At 33.0% G+C, this 23,250-nt stretch overlaps 1 protein-coding gene and 1 long non-coding RNA gene across 2 annotated transcripts in view; one reads left to right on the forward strand and one right to left on the reverse strand.

The window, feature by feature from the left end:
• LOC145269673 (uncharacterized) overlaps positions 1-21,732 on the forward strand; it is a 73,711-nt gene extending 51,979 nt beyond the window's left edge. Inside the window, exons 3-4 of the long non-coding RNA XR_013865169.1 lie at positions 6,332-6,420; positions 19,935-21,732. This is a non-coding gene — a long non-coding RNA (uncharacterized LOC145269673). The remainder of the gene's footprint in view (positions 1-6,331; positions 6,421-19,934) is intronic.
• On the reverse strand, positions 239-16,545 carry LOC145269672 (uncharacterized). The gene is made up of 2 exons (XM_080125381.1): positions 15,565-16,545; positions 239-2,228 (listed from the first exon to the last, which is right to left on the reverse strand). Exon 2 carries the CDS (start codon positions 2,144-2,146, stop codon positions 1,601-1,603), a length of 546 nt encoding a protein of 181 aa, XP_079981507.1. The 5' UTR covers positions 2,147-2,228; positions 15,565-16,545; the 3' UTR covers positions 239-1,600.
• Positions 21,733-23,250: the final 1,518 nt, after the last annotated feature.

A 23,250-nucleotide genomic window follows, 5' to 3' on the forward strand; every position in this document is an offset into this window, starting at 1 on the left:
GCTTTTTGGGGCCAGTGTGCCTTAATATGTGTTGTTTCAGGTTGATATTATCAGATTATGCAGCAGCACATATTATTATATTATTTTTAAACGATTAGTGTTTGGAAATGTTATTCTCTCGTGTGTGCCTTTGCATGTGTCATGCATAAGTGTAGAAGACCAGGATATAAATACTCTAACTCGCTACAAGAAAAAATAATGAAATGAATTGAATGAAGGAAACAAAGAACTCAAATACTGGAATAAAATAAACATGTCGTTTATTTTCTGTTGAGAAATGAAAGTCTTGGGTGTACATGTGTTCATTCGGCCGTTAACGACTACACGCGTGGAAGGAAAGGGGAATACAATAGAGAAATGCGAAGTGGCAAGCCGGCCTGTAGAAAGAGAGGGTTAAGCTCAGTAGAGCATCGCGCACATGTCTGTTTTGATGGACCAAAGCCGAAAGGGGAGATAGAGTGAGAAAGTCAATCCAGGTTATGGAGATAGAAAGCGTATAAAGTGTACGTACTGTCTGTTAGCTTTTTGTCCCACATAGTAGCAAGTGGTGTGAGGCACGCTGTCGGTCCATAGACCCTACAGCTCGAAAGCTGGTCCTAAAAAGGGAGAAGCTGCTTTTTGCTCTTTCTTTTATAGATGTTTCCACTGGTCTTTTGTGCATGTGTGGATTTCCTTTGAAAGGGGAAGTGACTTTGTCCGTCTGTGCATACATGTGCGTGCGTTAGCGTGTGTGTGTATACACGTGAATGTGAGTGTATGTACACAAACGTTAATATATCTACTTGTGTGTACATGTGCGCGTATGTTTGTGTGTGCGTATATATATATGACAAGTAATATAGCTTGAGATGTGAACGCGTGTTTTTGTGTGAGACTAGAAAAGGCTCGCGCATAAGTAGCACTGTATAAGAATGCCCCACAAAAACTTGCACAGAGAAATGAAAGACATTTCAGGATAGTGTCTGGTAGTTTAATCACTTTTTTTCACTTTCTGTATTCATTTGTTCTAGCTGTGGATGTAGCATTCTATTGGATGCCAGACATTCACCAGCTATCTCATATATGTCAACCGAGAGATCTTTTTAAGATTCTAAAACTGTGTGGGTCACAATACATTGCAGTCTACATTGCACTGTAGAGAACCTACTATTGATTTTATAAAATTATTTTTGATATATAATGGCTTGAATTAAAGTTTAAAATGTATCATTAGCCATGGCTATCAGTGGTTGAGTAGGTTTCCTGTAATTATTAAAGGAAGGTACAGTCTTTAGAAATGCTATTCTCCCACATGTGCTGTTGCACGTGGCACAAAAATTGTGCTGTTTAAAAATGCCAAACCACACATTTCACACAAAGAGTTGATTGCCCTCAAAAAGAATTTCATGAATAAGGACCGTCATGTGTCTATATGTGTATTTTTTTAAATGGTTAGTCTTCCGAAATGCTATTCTCCTGCATGTGCTTTTACGTGTGTTACACAAAAATTGCACTGTTTAAAAATACCAAACCACACACTTCACATGAAAAGTTGATTGGTCAAATAAGGAATTTCATGGATAAGCACTGTCATGTGTCTATATGTGTATTTTTTAAATGGTTACTCTTTCGCAATGCTATTCTCCTGCGTATGCCTTTGCATGTGTCGAGTGAAAGTTGCACTGTATAAAAATGCTGAACCGCATATGTCACATGAATAAGGTTTCTCTCCAGTGTGTGTTCGCAGATGTCGATTGAAACAAGAATTATTTGAGAACGACGCCCCACATATGTTGCAAGAATAAGGTTTTTCTCCAGTATGTGTTCGCATGTGTCGTTGTAAAAGGTATTTTTCTGAGAAAGCGCAACCGCACACTTCACATAAATAAGCTTTCTCTCCAGTGTGGCGTAACATGTGGCGTTTCAGGTTGAAATTTTCAGAGAACGCAGCTGCACATACTTTGCAGGAAAATGGTTTCTCACCTGTGTGCGTTTTTATGTGCATCTTCAGGTGTGAACTGCGCGTGAATGACGACCCGCAAACTGCACACGTATGCGGCTTTTCACCGCTATGAATCTGCGAGTGTATTTTGAAATTGGAATTGTATAGAAATGTCCGGCCACACACTTCGCAGGAGTAGGGTTTCTCTTTGGAACCCGATTCCATGCTTTCTAGATATCGACAAATAAAAAGTTAAAAAGGATTTCCCTTGTAATTGAATCGCAATCTTCTCCACTCTCACTGGTATCTGAAAAAAAACAAAAAAAAAACATATGAAGCAGTGCTCTTAGATATGGATAAATAAAAATTTCAAAACATTGAATTAAGTTAAATGAATTACTATCTTCTCCACTTTCACCACAATCTGAAAATAAAGAAAAAAAAAAGCTATGAACAAAATAAAAAGTTTTTAAAAATTTCACCAGAATCTGAAAATAAAAATAATTTTTTAAATAAACTAAGCATCTGAAGCAATGCTCTTTGATATCGACTTCACCGGAATCTGAAAATAAAGAAAAAATAGCGATCAACAATAAAAAGGTTTTAAAAGTTTCACCAGAATTAAAAAATAAAAAAATTTTTTTTAGATAAACAAAGCATCTGAAGTAATGCTCTTAGATATTTAGATATTTTGGAGCTAAACTCCATCCTCAGTATGTTTTCTTCTTTTCTTTCTTTCTTTTTCTTCTTCCTTGCCATGTTGTAAATTTGGAGACAGAAAAGTCTGTAAAGAGATGCGTGTTGTATCTCAGCGGTTGTATTTTGAAATGTTGGAACTGTGCGTAGACAATGCGAGAATAATATCAAGGGTGTGAGTTCCATTATAGAAACGTTGGTTTAATTTGAATAAAATAAAATATGCATCAAATCTGAAAATAAAGAAAAAAAGTTTTCAAGAAAAAAAGTTTTAAAAAGTTTCACTCTGAATTTGAAAATAAAAAAATGTTAAAAAAAATAAACAAAGCATTTGAAGCAATACTCTTAGATATCCACAAATAAATAGTTCAAAAGATTGAATTAATTCAATTAAATTACTATCTTCTCCTCTTTCACCGGTATCGAAAAATAAAGAAAAAAAGCCATCAAAAAAAATTTTTTTTAACTTCATCAATATCTGAAAATAAGAAAAAAATGAGCAAAGCATATTAAAAATATTTAGTACATTAACGTCAAGGGCGTGAGTTCCATTATAGAAACGTTGATTTAATTTGAATAAAATAAAATACACATCGAGTGCACTTGAAAGCCAAATCACAACGTAATATTAGGAAAACAAATAATATTTTACTTGTTTGAAATTTATGACATAAATATATTTCGAAGCTAAACTCCATCCTCAGTATGTTGTCATCTTTCTTTTTCTTCTTCCTTGCCATGTTGTAAATTTGGATAAAGAAAACTTGTTTGTAAAGAGTCGCGCATTGTATCTCAGCAGTTGTATTTTGAAATGTTGGAACTGTGCGTAGGCAACGCGAGAATAACGTCAAGGGTGTAAGTTCCATATAGAAACGTTGATTTAATTTGAATGAAATAAAATACGCATCAAATGCGTTTGAAAGCCAAATCACAACGTAATATTAGGAAAATAAACAAATATTTGACTTGTTTGAAATTTATAACATAAATATATTTCAGAGATAGACTCCATCTTCAGTGTGTTGCAATCCCGTGGTCATTCGGGCGGAATATAAAAATAAGAGACATTACTTTTAGAACGTCCCTAGTACATTTTACACATCTTTTCTATAAAATAAAATATGCGTTTGAAAGCCAAATTACAATGTAATATTAGGAAAATGAACAAATATTTTACTTGTTTGAAATTTATAACATAAATACATTTTGGAGCCAAACTCCATCCTCAGTATGTTGTTTTCTTTCTTTCTTTTTCTTTTCTTCTTTCTTGCCATGTTGTAAAGTTGGAGAAAGAAAAGTCTGTTTGTAAAGAGCTGCGCGTTGTCTCTCAGTGGTTGTATTTTGAAATGTAAATATGCATCAAGTGTGCTTGAAAGCCAAATCAAAATAATCAAATTGAAATATATTTATGTTATAAATTTCAAACAAGTAAAATATTTGTTTATTTTTCTAATATTACGCTGTGCTTTGTCTATCAAGCGCACTTGTTACATATTATATTTTATTTAGTACACTTTTTAGATCAATTCTTTTGCTTAGACTTAATAACTCCTGCATCCTACAGTCAAGGTATTCCATTGTTTTCGATTTGAACCCAGATCTCTAGCAGCCCTCCAGTTTCTTCCTGTTGCAATCAAATCTCTCTCGATTGTCTGTTTCATGTTTATGTATTTTGAAACTGGAACCGTATAAAGATGTCCGGCCACGCACATTTGCAGGAGTAAGACTTCTCTTTGAAATCTGATTCCATGCTCTTAGATATCAGCAAACAAAACGTTAAAGATTTCACTGGAATCTAAAATAAAAAAAGTAAATAAATCATTTTCAAAATATTTAGTACATCATTTAGATCAATTCATCAACTTAGACTTAGGAACTTCTGCATCATGTGACGCATGAGGCAGTCAAAGTGTACCATCGTTTTATAGGGTCAACACTTGATTTTTATGTACAGTAAATACTTTGGATTTTTCTTTAAACTTTGAGCTTTAGTTTTTATTTTAATATATATTGCATGTTTAATAGCCCAAGAATCAAACGCATAATAATGAGATACTTAGATATACAAGTGTTCAATCAAGATCCTCTCTCAAAAGTTGAGTTAGAAAAGAAGATAATTTTCTTTTAATCTCTTCCTCAGACTTTTACAGAAATGCCTTTGTACATGTCATACGAAAGTCGAACTATAAGAATATGGTTTCTCTTTTTTTCTGATCAGTTTGTTCAAGCTGGGGATGGAGCATCCTACCGGATATATATATATATATATATATATATATATATATATATATATATTGAACTGTAATTAATTTATGGTATATGTTACAACACATACAGCAACTAATATATATATATATATATATATATATATATATAGTTGCTGAAAAGAAGATAATTTTCTTTTAATCTCTTGTTCTTACCAGATTGCAGAACAAAAAAATCATCTGATCTGGTGGAATACCCAGTTCAATGTTATTTAAGTTTACATCAATTTTCTTTACAAGTCCTTATACTGAGAAACCAAAGACACCCCAAGATGGTGTCTGTAAGGTTCATCTTTTTTTTTTTACAATTTTCTTATTACTTTCTTCTAGCTGTGGATGGGGTATCCTACTGGATGCCAAACATTCACCAGATATCTCATACATTCCAACAGAGAGATATTTGTAAGATTCTAAAACTCTGTGTTCACATGTGTATTTTTTTAAATAAGTTTTTAGAAATGCTATTCTCTCGCTTGTGTGCCTTTGTACATGTCATACGAAAGTCGAACTGCATAAGAATATGGTTTCTCTTTTTTTCTTATCAGTTTGTTCAAGCTGGGGATGAAGCATCCTGACTGATGCCATACATTCACCCACTAACTCAGATATTCCAACTGAGAGATCGTTTAAAGATTCTGACCGTCCCTTTAAGTGCAATTGTTTGAATCTCTCTTGCACTTGGTTCACCAGGTATATTTGCTAGTTAGTTTTTGTAAATTCTTTTTCATGAGTCAAGTTGCTCTTATGATAACTGGAATGATAGAGATCTTAAGATTCCAGTTTCTTTTCATGTCAAATGTAAGACTTTGATATTCGTTATCTTTTCCCATTCAGCTTTAATCCAGCATCATTGGGGACACTGACTTCCACTAAGGTTGCTTCTTTCTCCTTCTTGTTCCATATCACTATGTCAGGTTTTATGGCTGTAGAAATTGGATAGTTATATTGGATGGCGTATGACTTATTTCCAACTGTTATTTCTGGTAAACATGTTCCCAAGAAGTATCATTACTTCCATGGCAAGTGCTCGTCTCAGCTCCAATCCCTGGTCCCCCCCCTCACCAATCTTTCACGATAAACACCTGTCTAGCTGAATCCACTGTCAAAAACTTTTCCCACTCTTTATCTGTGCCAAAACCAAAACGTAGATTCCATGAACAAAGCTTCTTTCTTAGAAGTGCCCGCCTGTGGAACTCTGTTCAGTTTGCCTGTTTCCCACCTGACTACAACCTGGATGCCTTCAAGTCCAACATAAACAAATTCCTGATGAACCGCCCCCTTAAGTAAGACACTTTATCAAATCTCAACACTAACATACTAACCCTTATCCCCGAGTGGCTTCCGGGCCTTGATAAGTGGTGACCACCTTGTAAAAAAAAAAAAAAAAAAGGACTTGCTGCTACATTCAATATTCAACTTTTTATGGTTTCTCTTTTTTTTTTCTCCTCAGTTTGTTCAAGCTAAGGATTGGTCTTACCAGATTGCAGAACAAGAATTCATCTAATCTGGTGGAGTATCCAGTTTGGTGCCATTACTCAAGTAAACATCACTTAATTCCTCATTTACTTAGACTTTTGAACTCCTGTAATGCATGACACAGTCAAATTATATCAGTCCTTCGGTCTCTTCCATTGCAATAAAATCTCAGTTGTTTGTTTCACGTTCATTTTTGATCTTCCTATCCTTTTTCCATCAGGGGTCTATTGGAGGAATTCACTCCGGGGTCAATCATGGGGGTCAATCTTGGGGGTCAATCTTGGGTTATGTCACGTTTCGCTTACAGTGTACATGTTATCTTTGAAATTGATTCGTTTACTTATATGGCACAACTGGTGAGAACCCTTCGGTGGAGCTCTGACTCCCCACATTTTGGGTCTTTTTAGCAGATGTGTACTGTTTTCATGGGGAAAGCATATGCAAACTCAGCGAGTGCACAATTTTAAATGTTGATGCTATCAGTGTGGGTGACTGACAATCGAATTGTTGTCATATTTGTGCCAGTGCATTTGCTACTAGTCTCTCACTCCTAGACAAGGTTCAAAAGAGTCGCCAACCTAATACGTCCTGAACTGTCATCCAAGTTTCAACCTCTGTCCCATCGACGAAATGTAGCATCCCTCTGCCTGTTCTACAGGTACTTTAACGGTGAATGTTCCGACGAACTGCAAGCACTTGTACCCCTTCTATGTAAATACCCTGACAAACCCAACAAGCAGCAAAACCCCACCCCTTCACAGTTGAGATCCCTAGATGTAAGAAAACCTTCTACTCCAGTAGTTTCTTCCCCAGAATCGCTAGAGTTTGGAATTCCCTTCCAAGTTCCTGCTTCCCCAACTATACTGACATGCAGAAGTTCAAGTGTAACGTGAACCGACATCTTGCTGCCCAACTCCCCACCTAGTACCCCTGTAGCCTGTGTCCCTAATAGTAGCCCCCTACATCAAAGTGGCAATGTGCCTTGTTTGGGGTGAAAATGTAATAAAAAAAATTTTTTAAGTTTAAAACAATGTTCAAATGTATGCGTTTCTGTCTCTCTGAAGAAAAGAGAACTGAATTGTATTGTAAAATACAGTCAAAACTAAGATTAAATTTTATAATAAACATACATATCTACAATTTATAACTGATAAATAGTTGAAAATATTTAAAAAATAGATAAAATAAAAATTATATTCAAATGATAGATAAACAGAAGAAATAAACAGCTGGATATTGTTAGAATGAAAAGGTAATTTGAAAATTTGCATATGCAGTGATTAATATTATTATTATACAAAAATACTTAACTATTTAAAAATCATTATGGTTTGTTTTTCGTTCGATCAATACTCCAGGTGCCTTCCTTTACATACCAATTTAATTAATAAATTAAATTAATAATAAAGTAAATTAATACCTCCACTTTATATATATACTAGCAGTTTAGCCCGGCTTTGCTCGGCCCTATGTACTGTTCATAACTATGTGCATATGTATATATATATATATACATTAAAAAGTTTGACTCATGTCATATATATATATATATATATATATATGTGTGTGTGCTGTATGTGCTCTCCGCTTATCTCAGCATTTGTTTCCAGTCGTACACTTCACTTGCCACTGTTATTTAACAATGTCAACTCAAGAGAGGTGTGGTTGGAGATTGCGCACCTCCTGCCACAAAAATTTCACATGCAGTCACCCGTAGTATCCGTAGTCTGTCTATATATATACATATATAAGAAATAGTCACACATTTTAGAAAACAATTGTTGTATTTGTTGTTGTTGTATTTGTTGTTGTTGTTGAATGTTTTTTTATGTTGTTGTTGTTGTTACGTCCCAATTTTCGTCGATAACTTGGCTTTATCAGGGAGAGGATTAGGCCTTGATAAAGCCAGGTTATTAACGAAAATTCGGACTTTAACAACAACAACAAAAAAAATAAATAAAAATGATTTTATCATTTCATAACATTTTCAGGTTTTGAAATTTTCTCATTTAAATTTATATATATGTGTGTGTGTGTGTGTGTCCTGTGGCAGTCATCTGCACCGACAAAGGTTAGCAGTAATACCAAAAAGTGTGGTTGGTTCTACACAAAGCATTCACCACTGTAAACAAATCATTCGTATGGATTTCTGAGCCACTTAGTTATTGTGGCAGAAGCTCATACGTTGAAATCGATGGAAGAGTTCATCATGTGTGTGTATGTGTGCGTGTGTATGTGTGTATGTGTGTGTGCTTTTACCATTTTTATTGGGGACAACACAACATAACATACTATGCATTACCACGGTAATGTCATCAAAAAAGTTTTGTCATATATCACTTCCTGGTGGCTGAGCATTCGACACTTCAACTCTCCCAGAACCGTCTCCAAGCCTTGTATGTGCATCATGGCAGAGACACGTACAAAGAAAAGAAAAAAAAATCACAATATTTTAGAGGTTCATTTGCTAAGAGAATCTGACAGAAGATGTTACTGAGATCAGTTGTGATAATCCTGGCTTATCTTCAAAGTGTTATCAACATTAAACATGCTTAACTAATAGTAAACAATGCTGGAGAATGCCGTGATGGATTCCCCTAAACTTGTTAAGTAGGAAGTAGTTTGCATATTTGATGTGCTGCACAGTTGTGGATATTCAGTTTGAAAGTTTGGATCTCATCGTCAAGTTCGAGCCCCTCATCTCCATGTCCATGTTTTATGTCGTGACCCTAGAATGGTCACGACATAAAACATGGACACTGAGACGAGTCAGAAATGGTAAAATATATTGAAACAAAAACATACAAAGCCGTCATAGTAAGTACTGCCAAGTTGACAGATTACGAAATTAAATTGACCCTATCGAGAGTCAATCTATTTCTACCATTAGGAAGAATTCATCTTTAGTCTGCGAGTGAGTACCCACAACAATACTCCACGGCTATTCTCACAAATTCAGACAAACACATCAGTTGTGATAAGCTCGATTTTCTCAGGCCGAAAAAAATCAGTATTTTCTGTTTTTTTTTTTTGTTTTTTTTTACACAGTGATCACCACTTACCAAGGCCCGGAAGCCACTCAGGGATAAGGGTTATAACTATAGTGAACCGTTACAATGTACTCAATACGTTTTTGTGTCTTGATCGGACACACAGACACAAAGCAAGCTATGCACAGTAGCACACACATGCAGAATAAGGCAACTGACACCATGACATGACAAATTTATATGTATGCATTTCCTGTGACCTCTGACCTAGCTTTCCGTTTTCCTTCTCTTTTTTCTCTCTCTCTCTCTCTCTATCTTGACTGGCATCAAGCGGTGCCCGTGTATAATTCGCACACTCCATAATCAGAGAGCAGCAAACAGACTTATGAGATAAGGCGGTCTGATCCTTCACAAACATTAATACCAACCAAAAACAATCACACATAATGTTTTACGAAGAACAACCAATTATTCCTAAAATTCAACTTTTATAAACAGTCAGTACATGGATTTTTATTTCTTTACCGATTGATATGCACCGATTCCAAAATGGTTGAATGATCCAGATGTGACAGTGATCTCAGCTAATGGAAAGAGAATAGAATTATTCGGCTGAAAAAATTAAAACGGAAATGAAAATTGAATTATCTCTATTCATCATTTCTCATTCTATTAGCTAGACCAGGGTACAGCAAACTATTCGGTCCACAATGTCAATTCGTTCAGCCCACCAACGGTACTTGAATTTGCTGGATAAAACGTATGGAACACAAAACTGTGATAAAATTTCAATTTGAATATTATGTTTAGAATACTAGATTTTTATACTTGTGGAAACCTCCTCCTGATTGGTTTGTTCGTTAAATTTGGCATTTCATTTCTCCCTTCTCTCTCCTACCTTTAACGGGCCCTGTTGGTGGGGCATTAGAATACACGACTGCCTCCCTGCAGAGGTTAAAAGTCCCTCAATGGGGGTCCTGGATATGACCTTAAACTATATCCAGTGGTGAGGCCCCAGCTTGCGGGCTTTGGGGAGTGTGGAGCCACCCTTTAATTACCATTGCTCCCAGGTCCACTCTGACCCGGAGTGGTAGTACCTGTTAGGGTTCCAACTATGGGTTGAATAGAAACCGACTTGAAAACAACAAATATATTCTATTAAAATTTTTTTCTTCAAAATCTTTGGATTTGGCATTAAATAACCTGAAAAGGGTTGATATGCCGTAAAACAAAAACAACCAACCAACCAACCAACCTACCTTTAGTGAGCCGTAGCTTCACCAGTGACCCCTAAATCAAGAACAATCAATTATTCCTAAAATACAACAGGACTAATTAACTTTCATAAACATTCAGTATCTTCACCTGTTCGCGTACACGAACAAATGTTTTCATGTTATCCTGCTTTGTATGAATAATTGTTTCTTGCATATTTTTGTAACTCGGTATTTGGTTATAATTATTAACGTTGGAATTATTAAACATGTTCTTATTTCTGTAAAGATCGGTATACACGGATCCCAACATCACAAACTGAAGAGAATCGAGTTTATCAAAGTTGCGATTCGAACATGCCATGATGTGTGTCCAAACGTTTGTATAAATAACAAAACTTTATTATATAATTAACTTCGTGGCTTAGTGGGGGATGCCCTTTTCTCTACTCTGCAACCTCTCTCCCACAGAAGAGACGTTGCGAGCCTGTCTTTGTTTTATCGTTATTTCCATGGCAGTTGCACGTCTGAACTCCAATCTCTGGTCCCCTCTCGCCAATCTTTTACGAAAAACACCCATCTAGCTGAATCCACTGTCAAAAATTTTCCCCACTCTTTATCTGTGCCTAAATCAAAACGTAGATTCCATGAACAAAGCTTCTTTCTTAGAACTGCACGCCTGTGGAACTCTGTTCCGTCTGCCTGCTTCCCACCTGACTACAACCTGGATGTCTTCAAGTCCAACGTAAACAAATTCCTGATGAACCGCCCCCTTAAGTAAACACTTCATCAAATCTCCACAGTAACGTACTGTACTTGCAATAACCCTTATCCCTGAGTGACTTCCGGGCCTTGATAAGTGGTGACCACCGTGTAAAAAAACCCAAAAAAAACTCTATATTATACAGTATTATATAAAAGCAGTACATATTTTTCAGCTACAAATCCTACCTGGATTAGAAGCATGCAAGCACACACACACACACACACACACACACACACACATATATATATATATATATATATATATGGGTTTGTATTACTGTACACATAGATTCGAAAAAGTTGTCAAAAAACAAATATATAACAAATAAATATTATCAAAGGCAAAATAAGTTACTTTTCTACCCAACTGGATATATTTTTTGTGTTTATATTTAATGTAACATTTATTCAGCTCGAAAAACATACCGATGTATTGGAAAATTCAAGATGGCGCCTGACTCTCTTTAACACGGTAAGTTTGGGAAACGGTGTTATAAATAAAAAAAAACTAGACAAAATACTGTTAAAAATCGACCGAATATATGTCAACCTATGTCACGGTAACATATATTGAGCAAGTTTTTAACAGTATTTGTCTAGTTTTTTATTTTTAAATATATATGCTGGTGCTACCAGATCAGGCTGTCTGAAGATATTGGCTTCCTGGGACAAAATGCACCTAACATTGATGCTTTTTGTTTTTCTACTTTTTTTTTTTTGCAAAACTTAATTATTTTCTGCAAAACCAAAAATAAAAATAACAATCCACCTTTTCCCTCTTTTCCTTCTTCCCATTTCTCTTTCTATCTCCCCCACTTCCATTTCTAACTTAAAATGTACCAAACATTAGTACTGTAACTCTTCTCCCTCTCCCATTGCTAAACTCATTCATTTTCTGCAGGTCAGGGAACAAAAAACGATAAAATCCACTATAAAAAAAACCAAACCAAACCAAACCAAACACAACAAACTAGCGATTGAAGATACAAAAAAGTTTGAAGAATAAAAACTTTCTACAAAATAACTAGATGCAACATGAATACTATTTCCAAAATAACTGGATTCGGCATTAAATAACCTGAAAAGGGTTGCTACACTATAAAACAACCAAATCAAGCCAAACTATATATATATACTAGTAAAAGTACCCGTCGTTGACTGGGTTCAAAAACAGCCTACAGAAAATGGACTCTGATTTATGAAAGTATGATAGGTTATGAAAAGGAAGGGCTGTAAATTTGGGGGTATCAAAACCAAAGCAAAATATGATGAAAGTAAAAATAAAATAGATAAACCCCATAATTTATTATACCATACCTGTTCACACTGAAACACTTATCACAATATTCTGTGGATCTATATTAAAAAACCTTGTTAAACTTTGTGACATATTTCCATTCTATGGAGGTCAGGTGCGAACGAACACCTCATAATTTTATTATACCATATTTCTTCAAACAGAAACATAATTATCAAAGTATACTTACACAAATAGATATGAAAAGTCTTTATTAAAGTTTGTGCCTATTTCCATTCTATGGAGGCCAGGTGCGAACGCAGACCCCACAATTTTATTATACCATCCCTATTTAAGTTAAAACATACTTATCAAAGTATTCTTATGTACATCTATATCAAAAACACTTGTAAACGTGTTTTTTTTTATTTTTTATTTCCATACTTCGTGTACCAGGCACGAACGCAGACCCCTTAATTTTAATGAACCACTGTTCTGCCAGATCAAGCATATCCATTCCTGTATCTCGATACATCTTCTATAATTATATGTAATCAGGTTTTTAATAAAGTCAAACATATAGGAGCCTATTCGTGACCAGACACACACACACACACACACACACACACACACACACACATTCAGCTTTATATTATATATAAATATATATATATATATATATATATATATATATATATATATATATATATATGGTACTCATGCAGAGAGTGATCCGTGCTGAAATAATAACGTTATTATTTAAAAAGCCATTCTTAACATAGGGAGGGGAGGGTGTTTTGTACCTATTCTGTACTTTAACCTTACAATTGATTAAAAAACATATCATAAAACTTTAATTAAATGTGGAAATACGATTTAAAAAATAGCGCAGATCACTCTCTACATTAGCACCATATATATATATATATATATATATATATATATATATATATATATATATAAGGGGCTCCTTCAGTCTTTGACAGACTATGAATACCCACAAAGGGGTGCCTGCACGTGAAATTATTATAGCATGAGATGCACAATCTCCAACCACACCTCTAACCCTAACCCAACCACACCTCTCTTGAGTCGACATTGTTAAATACCAGTGGCAAGTGAAGTGTATGTACAGGACAACTGGAAACAAATGTTAGTATAAGCGGAGAGCACATACAGTGCCCAGAATTCCCAAATAATCCCCCATCTGGTACTAACCAGGCTCATTGTTGCTTAACTTCGGTGATCTGACGAAAACCAGTGTGTCAAAATGATTATGCTGTATGTGTGTGTGTATATATATATATATATATATATATATATATATATATATATATACTTGGGTTTTTTATTCAAAAGTAATAGACTAGTGAATTCAACGAGGTTGTTAGATAGTGCTCAATAAAAAGAGCTGATAATACTTGTTTATTGTTAAATAAACATACTCACATCCCGCTGCTACAAACAGTCATTTGTTTCAATCAAACAACAGATATCATCAGGCAGCGACTTGACTATTCAATATCTGTTGTTTGATTGAAACAAATGACTGTTTGTAGCAGCAGGATGTAAACATGTTTATTTAACAATAAACAAGTATATAATATATATATATATATATATATATATATATATATATATATATATATATATATATACTGTATTAACAAAACCAAGACTTCAAAAACAGAATTGATAGCAACAAAAAGTGTATTTCATTGTTAGTTACAATTGTTTCAAGACTAATTGGACAAATTCAAACATTATGGTGTTTGAAAATTTTCACATAACCAGCCTTTCTTCAGACTTCTTGAATAAAAAAACACTTTAACTATAGAACATTATGTAAAGACATTTTCCTTAAAGGAAATAAAGCATGCGAAAACATTTTCAAATGCCATAATGTTTGAATTTGTCCAATTAGTCTTGAAACAATTGTAACTAACAATGAAATACACTTTTTGTTGCTATCAATTCTTTTTTTTTTAGTCTGGGTTTTTGTTAATACAGTATATGAATGTTCAATTATGAAATATAATTTTGTAGCTTACAATTTAAATCATCTCTCTTTGGCTTAAAATTTATTGGTATATGAAAATTTACTGAATTATGCAAACCCAGTAACATTCGGTATATTACAAACAAGTCTCTCTCTCTCTCTCTCTCTCTCTCTCTCTCTCTCTCTCTCTCTGTCTCTCTCTCTCTGTCTCTCTCTCTCTCTCTCTCTCTATATATATATATATAGTGAAAGGCCCTAGTCTAGTTGCACTGATGAGGCGCGGTACAACAAAACAGTACTATGTGGATGACTACATATTTAAAATCCCCCCTTTTTGGTTAGAGCACTGTCGTAAATATATCTCACCCACTACTTAATTGGCTATAAAGCGATGCTCGCTGTTTGTTTATATAGAAACAAGCAACTCAAGCACTGTAAAAGCAGTGGGCGAGTGTTTATTTAAATGGACATTTGTTGAGGTCATTTACGAGCACCGATCTCATGGGCCGGTGGATAGAACTGCCAACTATCAACGTGATGGTTGTAAGGTCAATCCCTGGCAAGAGAAAGGTGCTAGTCTAGCCACACTGATGAATTCCAATACAATGAAACAGTACTATATATATATATATATATATATATATATATATATATATATATATATATATATATAGTGTGTGTGTGTGTGACTGAAATACTGAAGTGCAGTAAATATACAGGTGGTTGGTATAATGATATAAATAGGAAGTTTAAATAGATATTGACGCTCAATATTACTTGTTTTTCGAACCGAATAAACATTTTACATTAAATAAAAACACTAAAAGCTTATTTCGTTTGGTAGGAAAGTAACTTACCTTGCCTTTGATTACTTTTATTTGTAATATATTTGTTTTTTGACAACTTTTTCTAACATCTGTGGGTTGTAATACAAGCCCCTTTTTTTCTTTTTTTTTTTTTTTTCTTAAACGAATAGACTAATAAAAAATAAATGATACTTACGAATTTTTCAAGTAATTTGTCTTCTAAAAAAAAAAGAAAGAAAGAAAAATATTTTCTGAAACAACTTGAAAATTAAAGAATAAGAATTCCGGCGTTAAACGTTTTAAACAATGCCGGTCATTGGTCAAGGTTGCTTGTCGCGTCTGCTTTACGTTAAAAGCAAATTTAATGTAATATGTGTCTTTCTTCATTTTCTCCGTTAAATTAATAAACTATTGAGATACAAAAATAATATTTTTTTTTCCTTCAATTATCAAAAGATATCGTTCTGCTTTTTAAATTTTATTCATTCATTTTAATTTTGCTTTTTTTTTAAATTTTATTTACTGCGAACCTCATTTCTCGTCGCCATTTTGAATTTAATAACTTATCCTCTTGAAAAGAGGACGAGTGTTGTCACTTTTAAAATAATATTTTCGTTGGCGTTGCTTCCTCTAAGACATATAGCCGATTCATTTGAAAGTGGGTAAGTATTATTTGAATTTCTGTTTTTTTGCGAATTTGAAAAACGCCTGTTTTGAGGTTGATAAACGTCGTATCACATCTTCGTCCGCAATCCATCCTGATTCCTGCGGATGTATTTAAATAGTTTTTAATTTATTTTAAATTGATATTCAAATCAGCTATCAAACTGTTCTGTTTATTTCACGTTAGCGAAATTATGCAGAACACGATAGAATGAAACTAAATTTGGTATAAACCTTGAGATAATCATCAGGACTGGCGGAGTGGCGGTATGGTTTGGTTCGCTGCTACTACTACTACTACTACTACTACTGATTTTCTAAACACGGCTAAGGGCGAAATTGAGGTGCTTGTTAAGATAGAGTCGACAGTTTTTTTTGTTTTTTTTTTTAAATATGTCCTATTAAGCAAAAAACAATAACATATACTTGCGGACTTGCCATGTCGAAAATAGTAATATATCCAAAAATTACGAAAATTCATCAAATAAAAAGTTATTTATAGTAAATAATTTTAAGTAATTTATAGTAAGTAATTTTAACGGAAAATTAGGTAAAATTGCATTTTTTTCTTAGATGTTGTAAAGTAAACGCTGAAGAGTTCATACGCAGGGCACATTCTCCGAACGGATATTTTCGATTACTTGTTCATGGCGTGCAATATGTGTTGCCACTGTTGCCTGTAGTGATTGATTTTTTTTTTTTTTTTTTACTAAAACACAATAGTAGTTCTACTCGATGAATTTTCGTAATTTTTGGATATATCATTATTTTCGACATGACAATTAAGTACGTAATAGTGTTTCTGCTTAAAACGACATATTAATAAATAATAATAAAAAAACGTCAATCTATCCATTCTATCTTAACAAGCACACACAAAAAAAGGGCGGCAATCTCTAACAATTGTGCTTTCAAAACCAAGATGGTGGAAATGGATACAGTTGATGTAAATACGAAATTGAAGTCATCAAGCATGGAACGAAACACGAAATTAACCAGAAACAGCCCATCTAAAAAAGAAAAGAAAAAAAATCCCAATTGTTATTCCTTTTTATAAACTTATGTCAAGTGGGTTTGTTTTTTTTTCTGTGAAACAACTAATTGTCTTATATACATTCGTCAAGAAGTTGAAACTATTTAACAGATTAAATAGACGACATGGTTAAAATCTAAAGAACTACAGTATAACGTAACAATTTGAATAAAATACGCATCAGGTACGCTTGAAAGCCAAATCACAATGCAATATTATGAAAATAAATATTTTACTTGTTTAATTTTAATATTTCGGAGTCAATCTCCATCCTCAATATTTTGTACATTTTTTTTCTTTTTTTTTTACTTCTTTCTTGCCATGTTGTAAAGTTGGAAAAAGAAAAATCTGTTTGTAAAGATCCGTGTGTTGTCTCTCAATGGTTGTATTTTGAAATTTGATTTGGCTTTCAAACGCACTTGATGCATATTTTATTTTATTCAGATTAAATCTATAATGGAACTCACACCCCTGACGTTTAACTTGTGTAGCCAATTCACCATTCCAACATTTCAACATACAACCACTGAGAGACAACATGCATATCTTTACTAAAAGACTTTCTCCAATTTTACAACATGGCAAAAAAGAAAAAAGATCTACAAAATACTGAGGATGGCGTTTTACTCCGAAATATATTTAAATTATAAATCTCAAACAAGTAAAATATTTGTTTATTTTCATAATATTGCGTTGTGATTTGGCTTTCAAGCGCACCTGTTGCATATTTTATTTTATCATGATTTTTCTTTTAATAAAAAATGACTTCAGGTGAACTCACATGGAAAAGAAAAAGATTTCAAAAATATCTGTGTTTTTTTTTTGTTTTTCTTTTAATTAATAATAATAAATCTTAATATTAAAAATGAAAATCGTGCCAGTCATGCAAAAGTGAGAAAAAGCAGAAAGACTTATTTCAGAGTTTTCACCGGTTACTCTGACAGGTGTTGGAGGATTTTGCTTGAATTTAATCAGAAATAAATAAGAAAAATGGCGCAAAATGAACATGGTCACAAAATAAGTTTTAGTTTAAAGTTTTACTGTTAAATGCAGATATACTATTTTGGCCATTGTTTCCAAGAGAGAGAGAGAGAGAGAGAAAAGAGGAAGTGCAAAAAAAATAGTCAACAAATAACTGATACCAAAGGCAAGAAAAGTCATTTTGAAGTTTGTCCAGAGTTTCCCATATGAAAAAAAAAATAAATAAATGAATAAACAAATCTGTAGCCATGATAGAAAGAAAATATCATACACCAAAAATCACATAAATTGATCAAATAGTTTTATTTTTAAAATAAGAAAATCAAATTTTATCAGTGAAATACGAGTGACAATTTTGCACGACTTGAAAACAGATTAAAATATCAATTCAGTTATTGTCAATTAACATTCTCCCTCATTTTCTGCCGAGCATTACAGAAGCGGTGACAAGTAAAGTGGTTCATTCCATGTCAATTCACCAGGCCATTACACATAGGAAAAAAATTATAAACTTGGCAGGCCCATATCTTCTAAAGCAGGCTAGAAACCCTCACAAAATATTTTGAGAACTTAAACAATCATAGTAGATGCTATAAAAAAAATATTATAAAAATTGAAGAGGACATATTTTTTCTAGACTGACCGTAAGCTACATACATACATGATGAATTGGGGGACATGCTTTTGGGTGGGCAAAATTTTATTTTCTACCAGGTATGGGGTTAAAATAATTAAATATTCGAATTCTACAGTCTCTAAATGCCCTTCCTACCAAATTTTAGAAATATTGAATATGTGGAAGTATTTTTTTAAATTTTTATAAAACACTGAAATTCCATGACTTTTCATGGCATAAATCTAGAAGCAAAGTATGCAAATTTTATACACACCTTCTAAAATCCGAACGGTAAAGTTTGGCAAATTTTCCTAACTCGTGAAGGGGAATATTTGTGCCAAATTTCAAGTAATTCGGTGTCGATGGGTACAGACTTCAACTTTTTGCTAATGTTTTAACATGGGAATGACCCAAATGAGTTCCTTTACTTTTATTCTTCAATATTTCCATCATGAAACGATTTATTGAAATAAAATATAAAAGGACATTATTGAAAATATACAAAAAAAAAATTAACACAATTATACAGATAAAAATAACAATTAGTCTTTGTTTGCACTTTTGATAACAAAATTTAAAAAATAAAAGTTTTTATTTGAAATTTTATAAGAAATAGATGTTTATGAAACTATAAAAATAAAAGTTTTTTATTTAAAAAATAAGTTTTTTATATGAATTTATATAATAAATTTACCAAAGAACCTCGGGATACGGTAGCCCTAGGATACTTTTTTTCATGTTACGATGTGGAATACAATGTTTTTCCGGACCCTGGTTACGTTATTTGGCCCGCCTTACAGTGTTATTTATATTATTACGTGTAATCTATACTGTGCTGTATTTTGTTACTAGGTTTTAATGCTGTATCCCGCAGTTCTATTGTATGTTTATGAAAGTATTCAAATAAAATTATTGACGTCAAAATAACAAATAATTTTTAGGTGTGAGAGAAAATAAGCGAAGGATAGTGCTACGCTGGAAATTTTTTTTTTACATGGAAGTCACCGCTTATCAAGGCCTGGAGGCCACTCGGGGATAAGGGTTACTGCATGTACAGTAATCAATGGGACAATATCGTAGTAATCGTTAGTAATGGAGGCCACTCGGGGATAAGGGTTATTGCATGTACAGTAATCAATGGGACAATATCGTAGTAATCGTTAGTAATGGAGATTTTTACGTAATTACTGACTTATTTTCAGAAAATCTTTAAACTGCTTGTAATAAATATTTTTTTAAAATTTTACTGATTATATCTCCTCTTTGTTTACAGATTCAAATTATTATGGAAAATGGAGATTTTCGAATTGGACATATCAAGAATGAAATGCTTTGAGTTTTTACTTAATTGCTGACATACTTTGCTATACAACATTTTGTTCTGGGGTTTTCAGAAATTTTTCTAAACCATGCAGAAATCTGCTGCCGAAAAGTCATACTTTTGCGACGTGTGTGAATCTGCTTTTTCACTGAAATCATCGTTGACAAAACACATGCGCGTGCACAGTGGCGAAAAGCCGTGTTCGTGCAATGTGTGTGGTTCGACGTTTGCCCAGACGGTCAACCTTGAAAAGCACGTTCGAATACACACGGGTGAGAAGCCGTTCACGTGCAAAGTGTGTGAGGCGGCTTTCACGCAGAACTCGCATCTCAAGACGCACATGCAGATGCACACGGGACAGAAACCGTTCCGCTGCGACATCTGTGGCTCAACTTTCTCGCAGAACATCCACCTGAAAAATCACTGGAGAATTCATACCGGGGAAAAGCCGTATTCTTGTAACGTTTGTGGATCTTCATTCTCAGAGAATTCCACGTTAAAACGACACATGCGTATACACACCGGGCGGAAGCCATATTCGTGCAAAGTCTGCACATCATCATTCTCGCAGAATTCCACGCTAAAGACTCATATGCGCACGCACTCTGGAGAGAAACCATACTCGTGCAACGTTTGTGGTTCGTCTTTTTCGCAAAATTCCACGCTTAAAAAACACATGAGAATACATATTGTATAGATTGGCAGATATACCTGGTGAACCAAGTGCAAACAAGATACAAACAATTGTACTTACAAGGGACAATTAGAAGCTGGAAAAAACTCTCAGTTGGAATGTATGGCATAGCGGGTGAATGTCTGGCATCTGCAGAATGCTCCATTCCCAGCTAGATCAAAATGATAAGAAAGTTGAAGGTATATATGGGTGTATATATACACTTATATATATATATATATATATATATATATATATATATTCAATTTTTTATCATCATGTAAAGGCAGAGATTCTTTTCATTTGTGCATTTGCTTTTTGGGAGGAGTGTGGTTCAGATAGATGCGATTTGGGAAAAAAGTGCATGTGACTACACTGAAAAGGAAAACTTTATGAATTATGCAGAAGGCAATTTGGTAGGGAGTCTATATATAGAGAGAGATCCCCTCCAAAAAACCAATGCACAAATTGCCGTCTACATATATACATATATATGTGTGTGCGTGATCCACAGACTGTTTTACTGTATCGCAGCTCTTTAGTGTAAGTAGATCTGTACCTATCTGAATCCTGAGATTGCACCTACAACCATCGAGTTGATAGTAGCTCTATCCATTAAGGTGCTGGGACAGGCACTGTTGGTGATGATAACTAACAATGCTTTATACAAACATTGACTGCAAATTATATATATATATATATATATATAAGTTTCAATTTGTGCATTTGTTTTGGAGCTAGAACCAAATGATAATAAAATTGAAACAATATTTATGAAACAGATTCTTTTCAATTTGTCCATTTTTTTTAAAAATATTTTTTGGGGCTGGAAACCATTTGCAAAAAAGGACATGTAAATACGCTGAAGTTTTTGGACAGCTCATTTAACAGTATATATATATATATATATATATATATATATGCAGGAATGATTTTGCAAGAATGTATACCAGAAGAAAACTTCTATAAACTTTTCCATGCATTTTGATTTGGCTTTTTTGTTATGTGCATGACATTAATGTTGTGTTTCGATTCACTATGCTATTAAGGATAAATTATTAAAAAACTGAATAATGATTACATGTTCCAATTCCTTTTTGAAATATTTATAATAAGAACTAGATTTTCCTCAGTATTTACCAGGTTTGTTCATCCATAAATTCATGTTTTTTCCATTTCTGTTTATATGTATTTTGAAAAAAGGGCATTTGAATACACCAAAGAGAAAAGAAAATTTCTTGATAAACTATGTAAATCAATTTATATTTGTATTATTATATTATATTATTCAGAATATTGTTTTTATCTTGGGTGTTCTCGTTATGGTTTTGGTGATTTAACCTCTAACCTTTGTAGAAAGCAGATTCTTTTCAATTTGTTTTGCTTTTAGTTTTTTTTAATGCTATTTAAAAAAAATAAAACATTTTATCAAAACAATATATTACTGCTCCTCAAGTTGAGCTGATTACAGTTGATTTAAATCCTTTAAAATGTTTACAAAGGAAGAAATCACATTCTCACCTAACAAACATAGCAATTCAAAATCATAAATAATACACGATGAACATGATTTAAGCTGTGAACTTTTGTGAACAAAATCAAGTGGAAGGTCAAACATCATCATCATCATCATCATCCCTGGGAAGAAGACCAAGCATAGCCAAGTGCGAATCCTCTGGAGCACAATACAACGTCGGATCAACTATCTTCAGATAATACATGAACCAAAAAACATTTACATGTTATTATACAGAAGAATTATGTAAATCTGTTTTTGAACATTTCATTTGACAATATATATATATATATGTTCATTTGACAATATATATATGTTCATTTGACAATATACATATGTTCATTTGACAATATACATATGTTCATTTGACAATATACATATGTTCATTTGACAATATATACATATGTTCATTTGACAATATATACATATGTTCATTTGACAATATATATATATGTTCATTTGACAATATACATATGTTCATTTGACAATATATATATGTTCATTTGACAATATATACATATGTTCATTTGACAATATATATATATGCTCATTTGACAATATACATATGTTCATTTGACAATATATATATATGTTCATTTGACAATATACATATGTTCATTTGACAATATATACATATGTTCATTTGACAATATACATATGTTCATTTGACAATATACATATGTTCATTTGACAATATACATATGTTCATTTGACAATATACATATGTTCATTTGACAATATACATATGTTCATTTGACAATATATACATATGTTCATTTGACAATATATACATATGTTCATTTGACAATATATACATATGTTCATTTGACAATATATACATATGTTCATTTGACAATATATACATATGTTCATTTGACAATATATACATATGTTCATTTGACAATATATACATATGTTCATTTGACAATATATATATATATATGTTCATTTGACAATATATATATATATGTTCATTTGACAATATATATATATATGTTCATTTGACAATATATACATATGTTCATTTGACAATATATACATATGTTCATTTGACAATATATACATATGTTCATTTGACA

The sequence above is a fragment of the Euprymna scolopes genome, chromosome 45 (assembly GCF_053919585.1).
Source record: "Euprymna scolopes isolate OS-2025 chromosome 45, ASM5391958v1, whole genome shotgun sequence".
NCBI classification, from domain to species: domain Eukaryota; kingdom Metazoa; phylum Mollusca; class Cephalopoda; order Sepiida; family Sepiolidae; genus Euprymna; species Euprymna scolopes.